Source organism: Rhinolophus hipposideros (genome assembly GCF_964194185.1).
Source record: "Rhinolophus hipposideros genome assembly, chromosome: X".
In the NCBI taxonomy this organism is placed as follows: Eukaryota; Metazoa; Chordata; class Mammalia; order Chiroptera; family Rhinolophidae; genus Rhinolophus; species Rhinolophus hipposideros.
In genome coordinates this window covers 9117178-9139153 of record NC_138046.1, presented here as the reverse complement: position 1 = coordinate 9139153, position 21976 = coordinate 9117178, and the positions used below count along the sequence as shown (strand labels likewise).

Here is a 21976-nt window from a genome sequence, read left to right as displayed (position 1 = left end):
GATAAACTGATATATCCATACAATGGAAAACTGCTGAGCAATAAAAAAGGAAGTGCTGATACATCCTCTAACCTGGATGAGCCTTGAAGACTTCGTGCTGCAGGAAAAAAGCCAGACACACAAGTAAATACGGTTGGGTTTTTTCCATGAAATTCCAGAAGAAATAAAACTGTCCTATGGTGTAATAACGAGATCAGTCATTGCTTGTGGGGCCAGGGGAGGCTAGGAAGTGATGTAAGAGAACTCTCTGGGGTCATAACAATGGTCTGTCTTGATATTGTGTTGTTGCGTCCCGTGCAACAAGGGCAGTGATGAGGTGAGAAGGGGCGGTTTGGGTTAAGTTTTTAAGCAAGAAACAAACAGAGACTTAACGCAGTTAAATCTCTCCTAAGGTCTCAGTCTCAGAGGACTGGAGGCCAGAATAAAGCCGGCTGGAGGTTTTTATTGAGAGGTCTACAACTACAAGAAAGCAACTGTGGGGACAAAACCCCAAAAAAACAGTTTCCAGGCTCTCGGCCTCACATAGAAAGGTGTTGGCTCGGGTAGTAAATGGCCATCAACTGTGATCAGATGCCAGCAGCTGTGGCTAGTTGGCCGTCAGCTGTAACCCGTAGGCCATTGGCCACTAATATAACGGCTGTGGCTACGCTAGCAGAAAAGGAATGGGGGCTAGCGAGAAGATGGTGGCTGGCAAGCGCGGACTGCTGTTAGGCAGATTATGTAGATCCTGCTTCCTGTGTCTCCAGCCCAGCCGCCAGCGAGAATATATTGGTTTGACTCCCCTATCTATGGCTCCGTGGGTGTTCCTGTTTAGCCTTACCGTGTCCTGCGTTTTTGGGCGGGGAGTGGGAGCTGAGACCCTGCATGACAAATGGCGCAGTGAGCAGGGTCCCCTGCACGACAGCAACATTGTTTCTTACACGGTCTGTGAGGCTCAGACCTCATAACAGAAAATGTTTATTCCAACCACCCTTTGTCTTTAAACAGCGGAAGCACAAGGTCCCAGGATGTTTTTACTTAAAGCATGTACCTTTTCAGGATCAAGTCTTTCACATCATAACAACTCCGTTGAGCGAAGTGGAACCAGGTGCAAGTGGAAAGCCAGAGCCGGCAACAGACTTTCCCCGAGCAGGGGGAAGGGGAGGCAAGGCCCCTTCCCATACCTGTCTAAGGCAGCTCCTTCGGGGTCCCCACTCGGTTCCGCCTGGCTTAGGTTGTATCTCCCGTGAGATATCTTACCCGTCTTTGGCGGCAAACCATCTTTTGGGGACCAGACAGAGAGACAAGGTGTAAACACAAGGATGGAACAGAGTCCCAGAAAGGCACAATCTCACAAACTCTTCTTTCCTTAAGGAAAGACATGAAGGGACAGTTGGCTAGGCTGTTGTGCGACTACACTGTGTTTCCGCGAAACTAAGACCTAACCGGAAAATAAGCCCTAGCATGATTTCTCAGGATGACATCCCCTGAACGTAAGCCCTAACGTGTCTTTTGGAGCCAAAATGAATATAAGACCGTCTTATTTTCGGAGAAACACGGTATGCATTCCAAGCTAAGAATCTTACTATCTTAGCACTTTACTACTATCTAAGTATGTAAATTATACCTCAATAAAACAAGATACTTAATAACTATACTAGAAGTAAGTGAAGAAAAAATTTAAATAATAGTGAAGAACACAAAAGCAGACCTGAACAAACTAGGTTGTGGATAGGAAGATACAATATCATAAAGATGTCAATTCTCCCTTATTTTTAAATATGACATGCTTCCAACAAAAAGTGTAACAAGACAAAATATGGGAAGGAGCCAAACTCAGGAGCATATCCCCTGTGCAGGAAGGAGCAGTGGAGGCTGGATGGAAGATTCCCTTACTTAACCCCTTCTCAAGTCAGTGTCCGGGGAAGCAGACAGTGGGAAGGGGGAGGGGGAGGAGCCTAGAAACTGCATGCAGACCTGCGCTCCTCTCAGCCTCCTATGCAGCCCTGCCTCCTCACCGCAGAGAAGCTGGACATCTCCCCTCTAAAGAAAGTGAGCAAGCTGGCAAAGAGGAGCTGGCAGCCCAAGCAGGCCTCAGACCTAAAAGAGGCTCGTTCCGGCCAGCCCAAGCCTGCTCACTAGCTGGCTCACCACCCACAACCCCAATATGCAGTGTTTCCATCCTCCCAGACTGCAGCCCACCTCCCAGCCCAGGGAGAGGAAATCCCAGCTGGGTGTCCACTGAGGAATACAAGCAGACACAGAGGATCAGCAGACACTGGGGGGAACCAGCAACCTCTATTCATTCATCCCACAAATAGCTACTGATCAGCATGACGAGGTGCCAGCTCTGATCTCAGCCCAGGGAAACATACACCAAGAAGGCAGCTCCAAGTGGTGCCTTCACAAAGCAGAATTCTAGTGAGACTGGTTTATCCATGCAACAAAATATTATTTGGCCACAAAAAGGAATGAAGTTCTGACACATGTTCCAACCTGGATGAGCCTTGAAAACACAATGCTGAGTGAAAGAAGCCAGACAGACACAAAAGGCCACATACTACATGATTCCATTTCTATGAAACATGCAGAATAGGTCAATGCAGACAGACAGAGACCTGATGAGCGGTTGCCAGGGCTTGGGGGGAGGGGAGAGTGAACTGACTGTTTAATGGGTACAAGCTTTCCTGTGGGGATGATGACAATGTCTTGCAACTAGACAGAAGTGATGGTCACACAACTTTGTGAATGTCCTACATGCCAGTGAATTGTACTCTATAAAAGGATGAATTTTATGCTATGTCAATTTTATGTCAATTTTTGCAAACCATAAAAAGAAAACTGCATTTCAAGATGATATATTCACAGGGAAGCCAGTGTACAGGTGATTCAAGTCGGAGACTGCAGGGAGCGAGGCTGGAATCTCACTGCTCCTGCTCCCATCTCAAACCAGGGCTGGCCTCCATAACGGAGTCAGCAATGCCCTGGGTGTGAGGAGGAGGGGAGAGAGGGCAGATGTCTTGCTCACTATAAATACACCTGGCCCCTCACCAGGTTCTGAGACTGATTGCCCAAACACGAAACAGGATGTACTTCCAGAAGAGTGATCTGCTTGAACACAGCAGAAGTGTTCTGACCGTGCTCCTTGTGATTCCAATTTCTGCAAAGCCAATCCTATTTTCAATGACCCAAGGAGCTTTCATTTAAAGGAAATCCTTCAGTAAAGGCTTTTCATAGGATTATGGAGCCAGAAAGTTAGCACAGGATTATTCAGTCACCACACACTGAAGACTTATCAGGGACCAGGGGCTAGGGGGGAGAGAAAGATGAGAAAAACAGAGTTCTTGACCTCAGTCCAGTGGCAGAGACATTTAAATAAATGAGGTGATGGCAGCTTCACGTGCCAAATGCTATGCGTCTTGGCAGCAGTCACTAGCTCCACCTGGCAGGCTTTAGGAAGCCGGTGGCAGTTGGGCTAGTGGTCCAGGAAGGTGAACAGACATTCTCTGGGAGCATAGAGAGAGGGCCTTGGGGCAGAAGAAACCCTCTGAGTCAAGCCTTAAATGTGCAGGAACCCACCCGCCATTCTCAGAGAGAAAGGAGGCACCATGAAGAGGGAGAGATCAGGATGGCTAGAGCACAGTATGTGGTAGGGAACGGCCAGAGAAGAAGAGGAAGGCAGATGAGGAAGGCCAGACTGGGGAGGGTCAATAGGGATAGTTCAGAACGACTGCAGGCGTGACAAGAGTGTGAGGGTGACCTACATGTGCCCCGTGGTGTATGGACTAGAATGGTGACACCACCCGCCAAGCTGGGGAGCACAGGATGAAAGGCCAGCTTGGGGGAGAAATGCCATGCCCAGGTTGACTTGAGGACTCATCCTTCCTTTTTGGAAAAAAATGTATTAGCTCGGTTCCGCCCCTGAGGGGAGGTGAGGCCACAGGATGGCGGCAGTCGCAGAGTTGACGTCGCTGGAGAAGTCCCTGGGTCTGAATAAAGGGAACAAATACAACACTCATGGTGAGCGCCAGATTCCAGTTCTTCAAACAAACAATGGTCCAAATCTAATAGGACTGACGATTATCGCAGCTCATCTAGTCAAGCAAGCCAACAAAGAATATTTGCTTGGAAGCACTGCAGAAGAAAAAGCAATAGTTCAACAATGGTTAGAATACAGAGTAACTCGAGTAGACGGACACACCAATAAAGATGATATCCACATTCTGTTGAAGGATCTTAATTCATATCTTGAAGATAAAGTCTACATTACAGGATATAACTTCACCTTAGCAGATATCTTATATTATGGACTTCATCGTTTTATAGTTGACCTGACAGTTCAAGAAAAGGAGAAATATCTTAATGTCTCTCGCTGGTTTTGTCACATTCAGCATCACCCAGGCGTCAGGCAGCACCTGGCTAGTGTTATCTTCATCAAGAACAGACTCTATACTAATTCCCACTAGAAGTACCCATGCCACACAGAAGAGCGATTTAAAACATTTTAACTGGAAAGTATACTCTGGACCAGAGGACTAATGTAAATTGATAAGCAGCCATTCTCTATTTGCTGAAGTTGATAGAAGTTTTTAAGTATAAGCTTGTGTCTGAATGTCTTGTTCTTTAGTTGAAATTTTGCAATTTTAATGTAAAAATTCAACTGCTGTCAAAACTTGAGATAAGATCATCCCGTTATAAATTACCTTGTTATATAGATGAAAGTTATTTTAATAAAAGTTGCAAATCAATGGCCTAACTTAAAATAAAATTTAAAAAATAGTCCTTTTAATGGTTAACCCATTTGGCTATGTATTGACCATTCTTTCATATTTTAAAATTCATTTCCCCATTACAGGTATATACAGTAGTTTATTAAGATCATAATGTGCCAAGGATACCGAAAAGGAAGACAGATGGATTTGTTTCCAAATATTTATGTAAACCAGTAAGTGTGGTTGGAAAAAACAATGTATTAAAGTATAGTTGGTATATAGTATTATATTCGTTTCAGGTATACACTATAGATTTGACATTTATATACCTGATGACGTGATCACTACGATAAGTCTAGTACCCATCTGTCACTGTGTCATAAAGCTTCTAGAAGAAAACATAGACAATGGACTCTTTGATACAGGTCACAGTGATAACTTTTTGGATATGTCTCCTTGGACAAGGGTAACAAAAGCAAAAATAAACAAATGGGATTACATCAAACTAAAAAACTTCTGCACAGTTAAGGAAACAATCAACCAAATAAAGAGACAACCTACTGAATGGGAGAAGGTATTTCACAATGACACATCCAATAAGGAGTTAATATCCAAAATATATAAGTAATTCATACACTCAACATAAAGAAAAACAACTTGATTAAAACATGGGCAGAAGACCTGAATAGACATTTCCCCAAAGAGGACATACAGATGGCCAATAGACATATGAAAATGTGCTCAACATCATTATCATCAGAGAAATGCAAATAAAAACAATCAATAAATCAATAAACAACAAGTGTTGGCGAGGATGTGGAGAAAAGGGAACCCTCATGCATTGTTGGTGGGGTTACAAATTGATACAGCCACTATAGGAAATGGTTTGGAGTTTCCTTAAAAATTTTAAAATAGAACTAACTACCTTATGACCCAGCAATTCCACTTCAGGGTATTTATCCAAAGGAATCCAAAACACCAATTCAAAAAGACATATGTACCCCTGTATTCATTGCAGTGCTATTCGCAATAACCAAAATATGGAAGCAACCTAGGTGCCCATCAGTAGACAACTGGATAAAGAAGATGTATAAACATACAATGGAATATTACTCAGCCATAAAAAAGAATGAAATCTTTTCATTTGTGACAACATGGATGGACCTAGAAGGTATTATGCTAAGTGAGTAAGTCAGACTGAGAAAGACAAATACCACATGATCTCACTCATACGTGGAATTTAAAGAACAGAATAAAGAACAGAATAAACGAACAAACAGAAACAAACTCATAGTACAAAGAACAAACTGATGGTTGCCAGATGGGAGGGGGGCTGGGTGGAAAAGGTGAAGGGATGAAGAAATACAAATTGGCAGTTACAAAATAGTCATGGGGATGTAACATAAAGCATAGGGAATATAGTCAATAATATTGTAATAACCATGCATAGTGCCAGATGGCTACTAGATTTATCAGGGGTATCACTTCATAAGTTATATAAATGTCTAATCACTATGCTGTACATCTGAAACTAATACAAAATAATATTGAATATTAACTGTAATTGAAAATTTTTTTTTAAATTTCAGGGGGATAAAAGCCACAATGAGTTACTACTTCACACCCATTAGGATGTTTTTTTCTCAAAAAAAAAAAAAGAAAAAGAAAAGAAGTGTTGGCAAGAATGTGGAGAAACGAGAATCCTCATACACAGCTGGTGGGGCTGTAAAATGATGTAGCTTTGTAAAATAGCCTGATAGTTCCTTAAAAAGTTAAAGTATTACCATATGACCTAGCAATTTCACCCAAGAGAATCGAAGAGTGAAGTCCACACAAAAGGCTATATATAAATGTTCATAGCAGCATTATTCATAGCAGCCAAAAAAGTAGAAACAACCCAAATGTCTATCAACCGATGAATGGACAAATGTATTATACCTATGCAATGGAATACTATTTGGCCATAAAAAGACGTGAAGTACTGACACACGCTACAACATGCTTGGACCTTGAAAACATCATGCTAAGTGAAAGAGGCCAGGCACGAAAGGCCACATGTTGTATGATTCCATTTATACGAAAAGCAGATAACTTGTTCCGGGGTGGGAGATGTGTGTGGAAAGGAACTGCTAAAGGGTTAAGGGGTGATAAAACTGGTCCAAAATTCAATAGTGATGATTGTTCAACTCTGAATATACTAAAACCTCTGAATTGTACTCTTTCAGTGGATGAATTGTATGGTACATGAAAATAGAACTTTTCTGACATGTGGGAGGGGAAAGGAAATCAACCTGCTACATACAAAGGCTTCTGCAGTCCAGAGGAAGCACATACAAAGGTCGCATCTGTGACCATGGGCAAGTCCCTCTGACTTTCTGCCTGTCTCCTCCTCCAGAGGGAAGATTGCCCCCCCCCACCGCCAGCAACCTACTTCGTGCTCAGAGAACCCTCCCTCTTCTTTTGAGGCTACAGCCCCTTTCCTTGAGGCCATTATTTCCTGACTTGCAGCACATGCCCTCCTAGTCATGCAATGAGGTGAAGCTGCCTGGCAGGGGCTGGTTTCTCTCTTTCTACCCCAAGTCAACCTGGCCTATGTGAGCATCTGTGGCCTGGGTATACTTCAAATTCTGCCCTCAGCCCTTTTACGTCCTTCCTCATCTCCAACATCCTTCACTCACCTCACTGTGCTAAAAGCAACTCCATCCCCATTCTAGAAAAGAAACCATAATGCCTTGGAAGTCTCCCCCTCTCTGACCACCACCGTATCTTCCCAATCCTCGCCTGACCTCCTGCCCCAGCAGACCTGCAGAACCTGCCAGGCAGCCCTTTGCCATCCCTTCCTATTGTCCTTGGGGCCTTCAACTGACTCCTCCTCCTTTCCCAACTCATGCAGTCCCAGCTCGATCATGATCACGATCACGGCAAAGACTCAAGCCAGCACCAGCAATCCCTGTCACAACATTCTGCCCAATCCCCCGACCAGCCCACAACTTTGAAAAAAGAACCCACTCTCTAGCCACACTAAACTGAGGGCTCCTTGAAGCAAAGCCAGTGTCTTAGTCATCTGTGTCGGCCTAGCGTGAAGCAGAATGGCTGGCACACCAGCAGCACTTAACTAAAACTTCGTGGAGGAAAGTGACTATGCTGAGCGCTTCCGCCACCGGCCTTGCTGCATTCTCAGGTAGTGCCACATTGCAGTAGCAGGTCTCACATCCCTGTGCTGACTGGCATTGGCATAACTGCCAGTTCAGAGTGTGTGACTCGAGCCAGGGCCTTGGGGTATCTTGGCAATCCACATTTCCTTAATCAGTTCCTTTTGCTCCCTGACATTACTCCTTCCATCCTTAACGCTCTAGCCAGGTCCCGGCACTCTCAGCACAAGACCTTGTTTTCCTCTCCACAGAAAAGACTGAGGCCGTCAGGTAGGACCACTCCACATGCCCCCTCGGCCACCCCATGGGCACATGTGACAACAGTCACAACAGTTGACATGAACACACACTAAGGTTCAAAACTTCTCTCACCTCTCCCAGCCACCCTGTAATTACGTACCATTACCCTCAGCCAATTATTACGTACAAAGACATTTACTGAAGCATAATTTATAACAGCAAAGACCTGGAGCCCACCTCACTAGCCATCAAAAATCGTATCTTTAAAACGATTTTAATTGCATAAAAAATACTCAAAATATAAGGTTACATACTTAAACCTAAGATAAAGATATATATCAATTTGTGTTTCTAGTACTGGCAGGATAGATTATTTGGACCAATTTTCCAATTAAAAACAACTAAAATGGTTGATTTTAAAAATATCCTCTTAAAAGCATTGAGGAACTGACAAATGGTATAAAAACAACCATGAAAAAACCTAAGAGACAGGAGGAAGTCCAGAGAGGTAGGAGCCAACAGCCCTGAAGGCATTTGCCACACTGAACAAACTTGTCCTTTGGTTTCAGCAACCTTCCAATGCAGGCAAAGGAACTGAAGTCTGGGCCCATGAGCACCTCAACTGAGGTGTCCAATAGAAAAGTTCCCACATTAAACTGGGACCCCAAAAGGCTATACCCATGCGATAAAGATGACTCAGAAACAAACTTGCTCCTCCCCAATTCAACCTCCAGAGGATAGCAAGGTAGGCTGCTTGGTGCTGGGGAAACAAGGGGAAAGGTTGGGGACCTGTTTTAGATGATCCCAGGCTAATAACACCCCCAGGCACCGGACAAGATGAAACACAAATCTTCTCTGGAAGAAGGCCACATTTATCCTAGACTTCCAAGAAGCCCTATGTATTTCAAGGGCAATGAGCAGTATGTAGCCAAAACTAACCAAGCACAAGAGGAAGTAAAACATCATGAGTGAGAACCCAGAAAAAGAATAATAGAAAAATGAGCCAAGACTGGACGAGGCAATTCATGCAAGAAATCAAACTGGACAATAAATATACGGAAAGATGCTCATCCTCATTAGTACTGAGAGAGCTGCAAATGAAACCATAAGAATATAAAATTACACACCCAACGGAAGCTAAAATTATACTAAGTCTGACAATACCAAGTGTTGGTGAGGCTTTAGCACAACAGAAACTTTTATGCATTGCTGATAGGAATATAAACTGGTACAACCACTTTGGAATACAGTGTGGCATCACCTGGTGAGATTGAAGTTACAAATATTGCATACCTCAGAAAATCCACTCCTAGGTAGAACCCTACAACAGCAATTTTCAAACTTTGTGGCATTAGAATTCTATACACTCAAAAACTGAGAATCTCAACGAACTTTTGTTATGTGGGTTATATCTATTTATATTTATCACATTAGAAATTAAAACTGGGACAGTTTTGAAACACAAGAAGACACAAGCACACATTTCATTGGCCATCAGATCAATGATATTACATGTCACATCAACTCTGGACAACATTGTACACTCATGAAAAGGGTGCAAAAGGCAAGTAACATCTTAGTGTTATTATGAAAACAGTTGAACCTCGTAGACCCCCTGAAAAGGTCCCAGGGGCCCTTCAAGGGTCCCCAGAACACAGTTTTATAACCAGCGCCCAAGAGAAATTTGTGCACATCTGCATAACAACATTCACGGCAGCACTGCTTGAAATAGTCAAAAAGTGGAAACTAGCCAAATGTCCATCACTAAGAGAACAGCTTAAGGAAAAACATGTGGTATAGTCAAACAATGGAATAATGCATAGCAATAAAAATGAATGAGCAACAAATACACATAACGGATCATTAGCAATGTTGGGGGGGGAGGCAAAACACAAAAGCTTGTATAAAGTGTAATTCCATTTCTACAATGTTAAAAGACAGGCCAAACTAAACTATATAATTTCAGCCACATATATAGGTGGTAGAAGTATAAAATAAAGCAAGAAAATGACTGCATGAAAATCAAGCTAGTGGTTACCTCTGGGGGAGGTGAGAGGGGCAGGAAGTGATGTGATCAGTACAGGCACACACAGGTCTACCCAGGTGTTCAACATTCTATTTCTCAACCTGATTAGTGATGACACAGATTTTCACTTTCACATTCATTAAAGGCCTTGCACTTTCTTGCATTTATATTTCTCACAATAAAGGGGAAAAACTATATATACCAGGGGTTCCCAAAAAATGTATACAAATGGACACTTTGGTCAACGTTACTCAAGCAGTAGTTCGCCGAAATCAGAAGTGTCTGGACGCTGATGGTAACCACTTTGAGCACCTCTTGTAATTGCAGAAGTCAAACATGACTTGTATTCATCTTTTGTTATCAGTGTATATTGAGTATCACAATTTTAATACAGTTTTCCTTTCTTAAAATGTGTATTCTTTTTTTGGCACCCTCTGTACAGTTCAATAAGGATAATGTGAAATCTATATTTCCGCAGAGAAAAAAACTATTGAAACACTGTATTCCAATATGTTAACAGTGGTTAACGCTGAGTGACGGGGTTTGCATTTTTCTCATACATTTCTATCTACATTTTCCACGTTTACTACAAAGAGCACATATACTCTTGTAACCATGTAAACAGTTGCTATTGCCATACTTCATAACTTTTAGCCTACTGGAGGGTATGTCACTTTATGTTATTATAATTTAATCTGCATCTCTCCAATTACTAATGAGGTTGAGCGCCTTTTCACATGTTTGTTGTCCAATTTGATTTATTCTTGTATGAATTGCGTGGTCAAGTCTTTGGCTCACTGTTCCATTTATTCTTTTTCACTGGTTCTCAGAAAATCATAAAACGTATTTTAAAAGACAAGGTTCCCATCTAAGATTGAAACTAATGAAGATCAACACAAGATGGGATGAGCCACCTGGAAATCTACGCAGAAGATACCTGTCTAAAGAGATTGGCGGTGTGCCTGATCTAATGAGGATGAGCTCACCGCTCCCCAAGAGTCTAGGGTGTACTCCTGGAGTCGGCTGAAGCTGCTACCAATCCACAAAGACTGGTTGTGATCTGATTTACTGTAACATGTCCATCCTGAGGCAATGTGATGATCACAGAAAACTTGAGTGATTCATGAGGAATACTGAGTATGGAGAGTGGAATTACGAAGAATATGTGTCTACAGTAGTGGATCTCAACCCATGGCATCTCTGACCCAGGGGACGTTAGGCATTATCTGGACCCATTTTGGGTTGGCAAGACTCGGGGGGGGATGCTACTGGCATCTAGTGGGTAAAAGCCAGGGATGTTGCTAATTATTGTACAATGCACAGGACAGTCCCCTCCCAACAAATTATCCCATCTTAAATGTCACTAGTGCCATGGTTGAAAAACTCTCAACGGTCTCTATCTAGGACAAAAAGTGCTCAGCCCTCCATAACTCTTCTCCACGTAAAAATCATTGCAGGTGGACAAAGGCAAATCCTCAGGCTGCCCTACCGTAATTGGGTTACCCAAGGCCCTGGAGACCCACGCTCTGCAAGTGCCTTCAAAGGGAGCTGTTTGCGAGGCGCTGTACTCTCCTAAGAAGGCCTCCTCCACCCCCTGGAGAAAGTCTCTGCAAATAAGGCCAGGTCAAGCTCATAAAACATCTCTGATACAAGGACCATCAGAGCCAGCGAGTCCATCCCCCTCATCGGAGAGAAAACCCAACAGCTGATTACAGTAGTGTGGCATCAAGAGGCAGACTTGGAGCTGAGCTATTCATCACTGCAATGACGAACATGCATTATGGTGATTCTTTCATAAAGAACCAGAGAGGTCAGAGAAGTATGCATCGTAATAGAGCTACAACAGTTAAGACTTCCATGGATGAGGCACCATTTCATCTGGACCTTGAAATCTCAGTGGATTGCTGTGTCAGTTTTAAATCATGGCTAAAAATTCTTTGACAATAGGAGCATTGTGAGGTGGGATACATGAGGTTGGACACTTCACTTTGTGAACTCATCCTAGAAAAAGTACTACACACCTCATTGCTGAATATCACTACGGTCACCTTTGAAGTACTCCCCTTGGGAAGCTATGCACCAACGCCAGCGCCTAGTCCACCCTTCAAAGCAATTTTGGAACTCTTTTTCTGGAATGGCCATCAGAGCTGTCATCGTATTACCCATGATGTTCTGAATGTCATCAAAATGTCTTCCTTTCAGTATTTCCTTTATCTTCGGGTAAACACAGAAGTCATTGGGGACCAGATCAGGTGAGTAGGGAGGGTGTTCCAATACAGTTATTTATTTACTGGCTAAAAACTCACAGACAATGCTGTGTGAGCTGCTGCATTGTCATGATGCAAGAGCCATGAATTGTTGGTGAAAAGTTCAGGTTATCTAACTTTTTCACGCAGTCTTTTCAGCACTTCCAAATAGTAAACTTGGTTCACTGTCTGTCCAGTTGGTACAAATTCATAATGAATAATCCCTCTGATATCAAAAAGGGTTAGCAACATTATTGCAACAAGTTTGCGAACTTAATTGTCAGCCCACATATGTTGTCAACTTGAATCTGGACTATCCTGAAGTGACTCAGCTTATAGAATGTAGTGGGCATAATGCTGCATGACTCTGAGGCTAGGTCCTAAATGGCCATGCACTAGGTGAACAGTCCACAGAATAAAAAACAGGTGTTCAAAGACTTTTACACAAATGTTCATTGCAGTACTATGCTCAATAGCCCAAGTGTAGAAACAGCCCAAATATCCATCATCTGATAGATAAACAAAGTGTAATATATATATATATATATATATATATATATATATATATATATATATATATATATCTCCGTACAACAGAATATTCAGCCATATAAAGGAATGATCCATGCTACAACATGGATGAACCTTGAACATATCATGCTAAGTGCAAGAAGCTAGACGTGAGAGGCCATGTGTTGTATGATTCTATTTATATGAAATGTCTAGAATAGGCCAATCTGTAGAGACAGGAAGCAGATTAGTGGTTGTCAGGGGCTGGGGGGCAGGGAACAAGTAGTGACTGCTTCATGGTTATGAGGTATCTGCTTAGGTGATGGAATGTTGTAGAACTAGATCGTGCTGATGGCCATACAACATTGGGAATGTACTTAATGCCAATGAGTTGCCATAAAATGGTTCAAATGGTAAATGTTATGGTTTTTTACCACAATTTTTTAAAAGTTTAACAGGTGTTTTAAGCTACTAGGTTTACCGCGGTTGATCGTGCAGCAATAGATGACAGGAACAACTTCCAACATGGGGAGGAGGCGGGCAGAGGTCTTCTAGGCAGACAGCATTGCCACAACAATGAATCATGGTACCTCTTTTGCGACACACAGGACAGTTACCATGTACAGTTGCTTCCAGGTCTGTCTAGACTGTAAGCTCCTTGAGGGCAGGTGCAAGCTTTATTGTGCTCTGTCCTGCCCACAGCGCCCCACACTGTTCCTGGCTCAATGACTGCTCATGTATGCATTAGCAGATACACACTGGACCTACTGACAAGTATGGGTCACATCAACGCCTTCCCCTGCCCTGACTTCCAGTTGGGTTCACACCATAGTTTACCTTAGTGTCTCAGGGGCTCTTTCACAGCACCCCAGGCCCAAAGAAATACCTAACGGTTCCATTTGTTAAGTAGTTAGATCCAACCAATTCAATGGTAATAGTCTGTGTGTTTGACAGACGTTGCTGCCTTTTCCTCAAAAATTAAAAATATCTGTGGCACCACCGTGAGTCTGCTGCTGCTGTGAGTTTCTGCAGTGACCCCGGGTTCTGGGTGCACAGTTTGAATGTAGGTGCCTGGAGGTCAAGAGAGAACAGCGCTGGGGCAAGAAACTGAAGAGTCACAAACATGCAGATCAGACTTCATGTAAAGCGATGAGGCTGGTGAAAGCACCTGGGAAGTCAGTGCAGGGAAAGAAGCCACCTGAGGACTAAGCTACTAAGGACTAAACCTGAGGCACTACCACCAGCCCTGAGGTCAGGGCGGTGAGGAAGAAAGGCAAGGAACTAGTAACGTGGGGCTTCCCAGAAGCCAAGGGGAGAAAGTGCTTCCAGAGGGACGGTGTGATCAGAGATGTCAGATGACCTGATTTAGCAACACGGAAGACATCACCTGTCCTTGGCCAGGAGCAGTTTTGGGGGAGAGGTAGGAAGCAAAGTGCTGGGAGTGAATTAATGGGAACCCCAAACTACAACGCCATGCAGTATACCGTATTTGACACATAAAAGATGAAAACATGGTTTTCGTTGGTTTCTTTGTAGGTACTACTTTGGATTCTTGCATTTTTTTGATCCAGATGACAGAGCCAACTGAATGACAAATGAAAATGCAAAAAATGGAGGGCTCATTCAGGAGAGCACATAATCCTGCAGGTACCCAAAGGGATATAAAAGCAACACAATAAGAGCTGCTCCTGGGGCAGCTCCTCCTGCACTCATTCATTCGGACTGAGCCCAGCTCACTAACTCGGCCGGTACTTTGGTTCTGCCCCAACAAACGCTGTATGAACATCAGCCCCTGGATTTTTAGCAGAACCAAGGAATCAGGTGGCCTCTTTCGCATTATCGCCCCCCCTAGGGAGCCTAACTTTGCTAATACCCTGACAACACAGCCTGTTTGCATGAGCAATTAATTAGCTAGTGGCACAATTCTAGAGGCCCACAAAGCAGAGATCAGATAAGAGCACTGTCGCCAGCAAATGGTGGGGCCACACTGGAATGCAGGCCCTGTGTTTGTTCCATCATCCCAAGCTAGCTGAAGCAGCAATAAAAGTAAAGAGAATGTCAAAATGAGCCCCGTCTGTGCCTTGGCACAATTTTGGTGGTAATGACTTCTACACTGCCACAATGCTTCCTGCTGAGGGCACCACCTCTAATTTGGAAAATAATCCCAAATAGAATAATCCCAAATAGAACCACCTCACGATGCCAGTCAGATGTTGAGCCTCTCCTATAAACAGATGTTCACTGAGCAGGGGCACTCCTCTCTGTGCAAGTCAGTTTTCAAGTTTTTGTTTTTTTAAAAAAGTTGCACTACACTCTGACATCTCATGAGCAGCCCTAGGTACAAAACTAATAAAAACAGAGCTCAAAACTGCCTGAATGGAGTGGAGATCCAGGCCACCCATTCCTGCTCTGGTCCTCTCCTCGCGCCCGCCTCGGGAAAGAGGTCAGCATACTCCCCGTCAGCAAAGAGGCAGGCATGGCCTGGACAAATAAGAAACCCCCCGTCCGCTGACCCCAGACTGCACCCTGCTTTAGGCACAGCCATCAGGACTTGGGTGGGGTGGAAAAGGCTTCTTGGGTGACAGCCGGTGGCCCCCACTGCAGATGACATACAGAATGGGGTGCACTCGGAAACAGGCATAGGCTCTGATGTCCTTGTGAAGTCATTTTAAATCAAACCCAAGCTAAAGGAATCCAGCTGCCTTCCAGGGCCATTCTGAGGTACTTCTCAATGTTCACTGCTGCACCCAAATCACCACTGCCATCCGATTTTCTGCACATTTTAAAATCCTGAATTCAGAGCACATTGGAGATTGATTGAAAATGGCTAATTTGAAACAATGTAAAGAAACATCACAAGGTAGTTTTCAAAGAATCAAGAGGACACTGATATCTACCTTTCACCTTCTCTGTCAGTTCCCTTTTGCTGCTATAACAAAATACAACAAATTTAGTGGCTTAAAACAACACACTTTTATTTTACAGTTATGAAGGTCAGAAGTCCAACACGGTCTCACTGGGCTAAAATCAAGGTGTGGCAGAGCAGCATTCCTTCTGGAAGGTCTAGGAGAGAGTCTGCTCCCTCGCCTTTTCCAGCTTCTAGAGGCTGTATGCGCTTTCCTTGGCTTGAAGCCTCTTCCATATTCAGAGCCAGCAAAGGCCAGCCAAATCTTTCTCGCATGGCATCACTCTGATCCTGACTGTTCTACGTCCCTCTTCCATATTTAAAGGACGAGGGTCCTTTAATTGGCCAGGATAACCCTGGAGAATCTTATTTTAAGGACAGTTGATGAACTACCTTAATTCCAACTGCTACCTTAATTCCCCTTTGCCATGTAACCTAACATAGTCACAAGTTCCAGAGATGAGGGTATGGACATCTCCAGGAGCTATTATTATTATTCCCACCTACCTCCATTCGGAACACCCACCTGGGTAAAAGATTTCCCCTCTCTTTTCTGTTAGGTGTTTAGAAGGCCTTGAAGCTTTTACATGCAAGCCAAGATTGGCCAGTCAGTGGACCTGTGACCAAGCCTCAGGGAGGGCAAAAGTCCAGGTTGAGGGACAGGAACTCCTGCAGCCAGGCCGCCCCAAGCACACAAAGAGCAACGGCACAGCAGAACTGGACATGCAGCAGGAAAAGTGCCAACAGCAGGTTAGGGAGGAACCCAGAACAGGAAAGTCAGCGCACCCGGAAGGTATCTTTCCTGAACTCCCAAGAACCCAACCCAGCTCCTCCTGACATGCCGCTCTGAGCAGCCATACTGCCCCATCATCCTCATCACCATCATCTCTACTGGAAGCAGCTTCCGGCCCTTCCTCAGTGCCTGCTCGCACTGACTTTTCGGCGATTTCTGTGTTGTTGTTCAACAAACATGCAGGTTTTAGTTACGTCGTGTCCAAAATGATAGAGGGGATGGGGCTGTGACCTGTGACAGTGGGGAAGGGGCCAAAAACCAAAACAGGTGAGACTGAAAGGCAAACAGTCCGCAGACCATCAGCACAATGCAATGACTATCTAAGGTGCATCATGGCAACCCTGAGCCGTCCAGGAAAGGGAAGGTACCCCCCAATCTCGCCCAGGATGTACCTTTCCAGGGACCATTCCTGGACTCAGGTAAGCAGGGTTAAGCAGCTCTGAGCCAATCCTGCAGCTGGCCCTACGGCCCATCTGACTCATCCCCAATAGCTTAAGTCAGCCCACAGGGTTTCTGCTTGGACCCTAACCAGTGCCACCAGCAATTGGAGTCTGTAAGGACCTGGCCCACAGGCAGATGAGCGGGCAGCCAGGCAGGCAAGGTCTCCCGGCTCCGTGGAACGCTGTGTACAAGAGAGCGGGCCTGTAGGAGCTGCCAGATGATTTCTCCCAGGGAATGTTCTGTTTTGCTGTACCTGTCTTCCTTTGCTTCCTCTGTGCCGGCGTGCAGAGCGCCACCCTCTGGCAGGCCGCCACTGGAGACTCCCTGGTCTGTATGTGTCAATAAACCTATGTCTGGCACTCAGCTACCTGGTGTGTTCTTTGGGCTTGCGGCTTCTCAGGCACACATCTTGGAACAACTCGGACTCAGTCCAAACAGGGCCCACTCTGCTCTAGCTCTCTCCCCTGCCCAACCAAGTCCAAGGGCCACTGAAGACAAATCCAAACTCAGGGGTCACATGCTGCCATCTCCTTCATTTGTTCTGCTTGGACTACAGTGAATTTTTTTAATGGAGATATAATTCACATACCATACAACTCACCCTTTTAAAGTGTATAATTCAGTGATTCTTAGTACATTCACAAAGTTGGGCAACCGTCACCTCTAGCCAGTTCCAGAACATTTCCATAACCCCACAAGGAAACCTGTACCTATTAAGCAATCACTCCCCATTTCCCTTAGCCCTTGGCAACCACTAATCTACTTTCTGTCTCAATGGATTTGCCAACTCTGGACATTTCATATAAATGGGATCATACAATACGTGGACTTTTGTGTCTGGCTTTTCACTTAATGTTTTCAAGGTTGGCACAGTGCACATTTTTTTAATGTGGCTTAGAATGTCTTCAGTGACGTGAATTAGTAACACAGAGCTCACTTGGAGCCAGGTGCTCTGCTAAGTGCTTTGCTCACTGCATTCATTTAAAACTAATAACAACCCCATAAGCTGGATGGTGCGGTTATACCCATTTTACAGATGAGGAAACCAAGGCACCGAGCAGTTAAGTGACTTGGCCCGGTTGTAGTAGTGCTGGGCATGCTTGCACCGAAGCTTGCACCCTCCCTCCATTGGCTGGGCTACCTCTTTTGAAGGGAGTAGGCACTCTCATCACATTTACTATTGATCACTTCTCATATTACTCTGAACTGGCTCATTCCTGGAAGTATCTGTATTCATGGCCCCTGCTTTGGTTATTCAAATAAACCTGAGTTGAAGTCCTAAACCTCACTGGACCACATGTTTTTCATCTGTGATATGGATTACCACTTAGTTATTTTCAAGGCTGTAGGCAAACGGCCATTATAGACCTCAGGAGACGAGAGGGGTCACCGTACCAACATTTCAGGGTAGTTAGGAGGGGGGAATGTGTGTGAGGCACTAAGGACCTAGTGCATGGAAGACATTTGGGGAAATGGAGCCCTCGTTATGACTACCCACCCGCACCACTGAGCTGATCCCCACTGTTCAAAAGAACAGCTTTCCATTTCTGTAGGTACCTGAAGGCAACAGACCTGTCCTCGGAGGAGTTTCCCAAAGTAGTAAAATATACAGCGGACTCAAACCCTATCTGTAATTAAAACAGGGATGACTTGTTAACCGCCCTTTTAAACTCCTGGGAGCCTAAGGTCTGCATCAACTTGCCAGCATCTGCAGGGATTTCACAGATCATGCTTCGAGGCTGGGTGCCCTTTCTGAGGCCTGTCGGGCTTCCGTAGTCACATCTCCCTGCTGAGCACCCGGAACAGAATAACGTGGCTCTCAGGCAGGTCCCCCGCCCCCAATTCACCACTTCGGCGCTCCAGGAGAGCCAGCAGGTGCCTAACTGAGCACCTGCTTTGTGGGTCTTCATTTTGACACAGCCATTCTGAAACTGCCTGCACCCCTGCAGGAAAGCCACAAACGCACAGCCTGTGTTTGTCATCATACTTTTCACAAAAGATCCAGAAAACTGGGTCCCTACCTTGAAGCCAAAGCTTCTTCTGGTTCAGCTTTCTTAATTAAACTAAGGTCACTGGGTACTTGCCTTATCTGGATAGGATCCTGGCTCTCTCTCTTCCGAGCTATGTGAGCAGGGGCCCCTCATGTGGAAGGTGGGAGTAATAATACCTAGCCAGCAAAATTGCTGGGACAATTAAAAACAATAATGTGAAGTGCTGGCACACAGCAAGCACTCAGGAGAAGGTAGCTGGTGACAGGGCTGCAGACCTGAGAGCGACACATGGGCCTGGTCCCCTCAAGACACCTTTGTGAGTTGTTAGACATTATACACATGAGCAATCTGACTGAAGTTCAGAGAACGTGCCCAAGGCCATGTCAGAGGTAGAAGGAGGGCTGCCTCCAGGTATAAAGGCATATGCCTACTGCTGAAAAGCAAGGAGTGTGGAATCGGATAAGTCTGGGATCATATCTTAGCTTTGGCCAGTCAGAGGTAGAAGAAAGGCCGCCTCCACGTATAAAGGCATATGCCTAGTGCTTAAAAACAAGGACTGTGGAATCAGACAACTCTGGGATCATATCTTGGTTTTGCCACCTGAGGCAAGTTACTTCACCTCTCTGTGCCTCCATTTTGTCATCTGTAAAATGGTTGCACCAGTTTGCAGTTTCCTCCACCCCCTAAATCATCTAGTGAAACACATAGTGGTGAAAAATGGAGACCTGATCATTTATATTCCTCACCTTCTCAATGTGCATACCATGGTGAAAAATTTCAGAAGACAGCCTTGAAGCAAGTGTCATGTTTCTACCTTTTTTGTGCTTCCACATTCAAATTTTCCACATCATTAGATGCAAGTCAATTCAATGATTGTACTTTCCCCCACAAATGCATCATACACAAAATTAAAATGTTAACCTCAAAGGGAAAAAAACAGAAAATTCAACAACCCTGTAACTCACTTTATTTTTCTTCATAGCTCTAACAATAGACTGTATAGATTGCCATGTTTGTATTTGTTTTCTCCTCCCACCAGGATGCCAGCTCACATGAGAAACATTTCTGCAGCTTTTGCAAAATTGCCTTGGCTAGTGCTGTCCCGTTTTCCAGTGTTCCTTATATGTAACAAAAGTCTCGCTGGAACTCAGTACTAGGGCAAAGTTTTGTTTCAGCTAAGCTCGTTTGTTTTCCATTAGCTGAATCTGCTTTCGTTGTCAGGGAGCTCAGAGCACAATTCTGTGCTCAACTGCAGTGTTTTCCTTAAACCCCTTTTCTGATGTGGAAATGGGATATAAATAGGTGTAAGAAGATTGTGCTGGTACACACGGAGGAGACCCTATTTTTAACCACAGACCGCATTTATTCTAAGAGGAAGCTTCTCCAGCTTGAATGCAAAATACCCGGAATGTAGTTAAAATGCAGAATGTGACTCATTAAGGCAGGGGCAGGTCCCAAGTGGCTGCACTCCTAACAAGTCCCAAGCGATGCCGTGTGGACCCTGGACCACACTGAGTAGTCAAGATCTAAGAAACTTGCTCCCTTGATTCCACAGAATTTCTCTCTCCTTCTTGGCAAAATATCACCAATGGCTGGAAAACCAGGGCCGGCACCAGGAGCACCCGAGCAGCTGGTTAGGCCTGCACATCACCTTCCCCGTAGAGACCCTGACAAAGGGGGAGGAATGTGCCCACGAAGCTCCCCAGCTGCTTCTGTCGCAGGTGGCCTCAAAACACATTTTGAGACTCTCCACTCGAGGGAATGAGTGCTCTCTTCAAGATTTTCCCAAAGGCAATCTCTGGGGACAGCTATTGTCACCAGTGGAGACACCTCGTTCAGGATTGTAAGGGGGTACTACCCCGCTCCTTCCAGCCCCGCACCAGGAGGGGTCCCGCTCCCTCCTCTCCGGCCACGTGGATCGTGGATCACGCAGCAGGTTCAGCCTCCGCGGGATCCTGGCTCGTACCCCCGCCCCACCACCCGCAGGCTAGCTACGCCGCAGGCCCGAGGGGCGGGCACCAGGTCGCTCATGCGCACCACGAGGCCGCTGGGGCGCAGAGCCCCCGCCCCGCGGGCCCCCAGGGTGGGGTCCCCGTGTGCCCCCCTCCCTCCTTACCTCTCTGGACCACAGTGGCCAAGGAGAAAGCGAGGCAAACGAGGAACGCCGAGTGCCAGGCCACCATGGTTAGGAGCAGGTGGAGGGGGCCCGGAGGAGCACAGTTGGCTCGAGAACGCCGGAGGGGGAAGTTGGGGAGGAGCAGGGAAAGAGGAGGAGCGGCAGGAGGAGGAGCCCTGCTGCCACTGCAGGACCCGCCCAGAGAGAGCAGGAGAGCGCGCATGAGCACTGGCGCCGGGGGGCGCGCCAGGCTGAGGCAAGGTGAGGTCGAGCAGGGCTGCGGCAGCCGCACAAGAGATGGGGCGAGCCTGCAGTCTCGGGGGTGGGGCCTCTGCGCAAGGGATCGGACCGCCAGTTGGAGGCAGGTCTTCAGCTGAGGGCGGGGCTGGTGTGCGAGGCGCGGGCACCCAGCGGATGGGGTGGTCTAGGTTGGGTCCCGTGCCAGCGAGCGGCCCACAGGCCCCTTCCTACCATGGTCCTGGAAATGGAAGTCTTAGAGGGGGGCCCTGCTGGCCCGGAGCAGTAACTCAACAGTGTTGGGGCAGTCAGAGGCGCCTGCGATGAGAGTGTGTGGTGATTTCCACCCGGTGCGCCAGACTTCTCCCGGGCTGTGGCAGGACCCGAGGCAGCGCACACGCCAGGTGCGCTCTGCCAGCTGGGTGACTCTTGGACAGAGCTCTTCCCCTTTTAACTGGTGTGATCCCTGTAAAAGGCTCTTCCCTAGGGACCTCCCCAGCTGCGGCTCCAGGACAGAGCACCGGCGCACTTGCCCCAGTCGCTGTAGCGGAGCTTGCTTTTCAGAACCGTTGGCTGCCCGCCCATTCGCTGATCCCTGCAGGAAACTGTGGAGGAACCCAATCCAGAG

General features: G+C 45.8%; 2 protein-coding genes across 3 annotated transcripts in view; one reads left to right on the top strand and one right to left on the bottom strand.

Moving 5' to 3' along the window:
• The window catches only part of CD99L2 (CD99 molecule like 2), an 87954-nt gene extending 66693 nt beyond the window's left edge, over positions 1-21261 (bottom strand). For both annotated transcript variants that reach the window (XM_081041979.1, XM_081041980.1), the window contains exon 1: positions 21112-21261. In XM_081041979.1, the coding sequence (XP_080898105.1) occupies positions 21112-21178 (67 nt within the window). In that variant the 5' untranslated portion in view covers positions 21179-21261. The remainder of the gene's footprint in view (positions 1-21111) is intronic.
• LOC308494316 (eukaryotic translation elongation factor 1 epsilon-1-like) lies at positions 3924-4445 on the top strand (the record flags this gene model as incomplete). The annotated part of the gene is made up of 1 exon (XM_081041981.1): positions 3924-4445. One exon carries the CDS (start codon positions 3924-3926, stop codon positions 4443-4445), a length of 522 nt encoding a protein of 173 aa, XP_080898107.1.
• Positions 21262-21976: the final 715 nt, after the last annotated feature.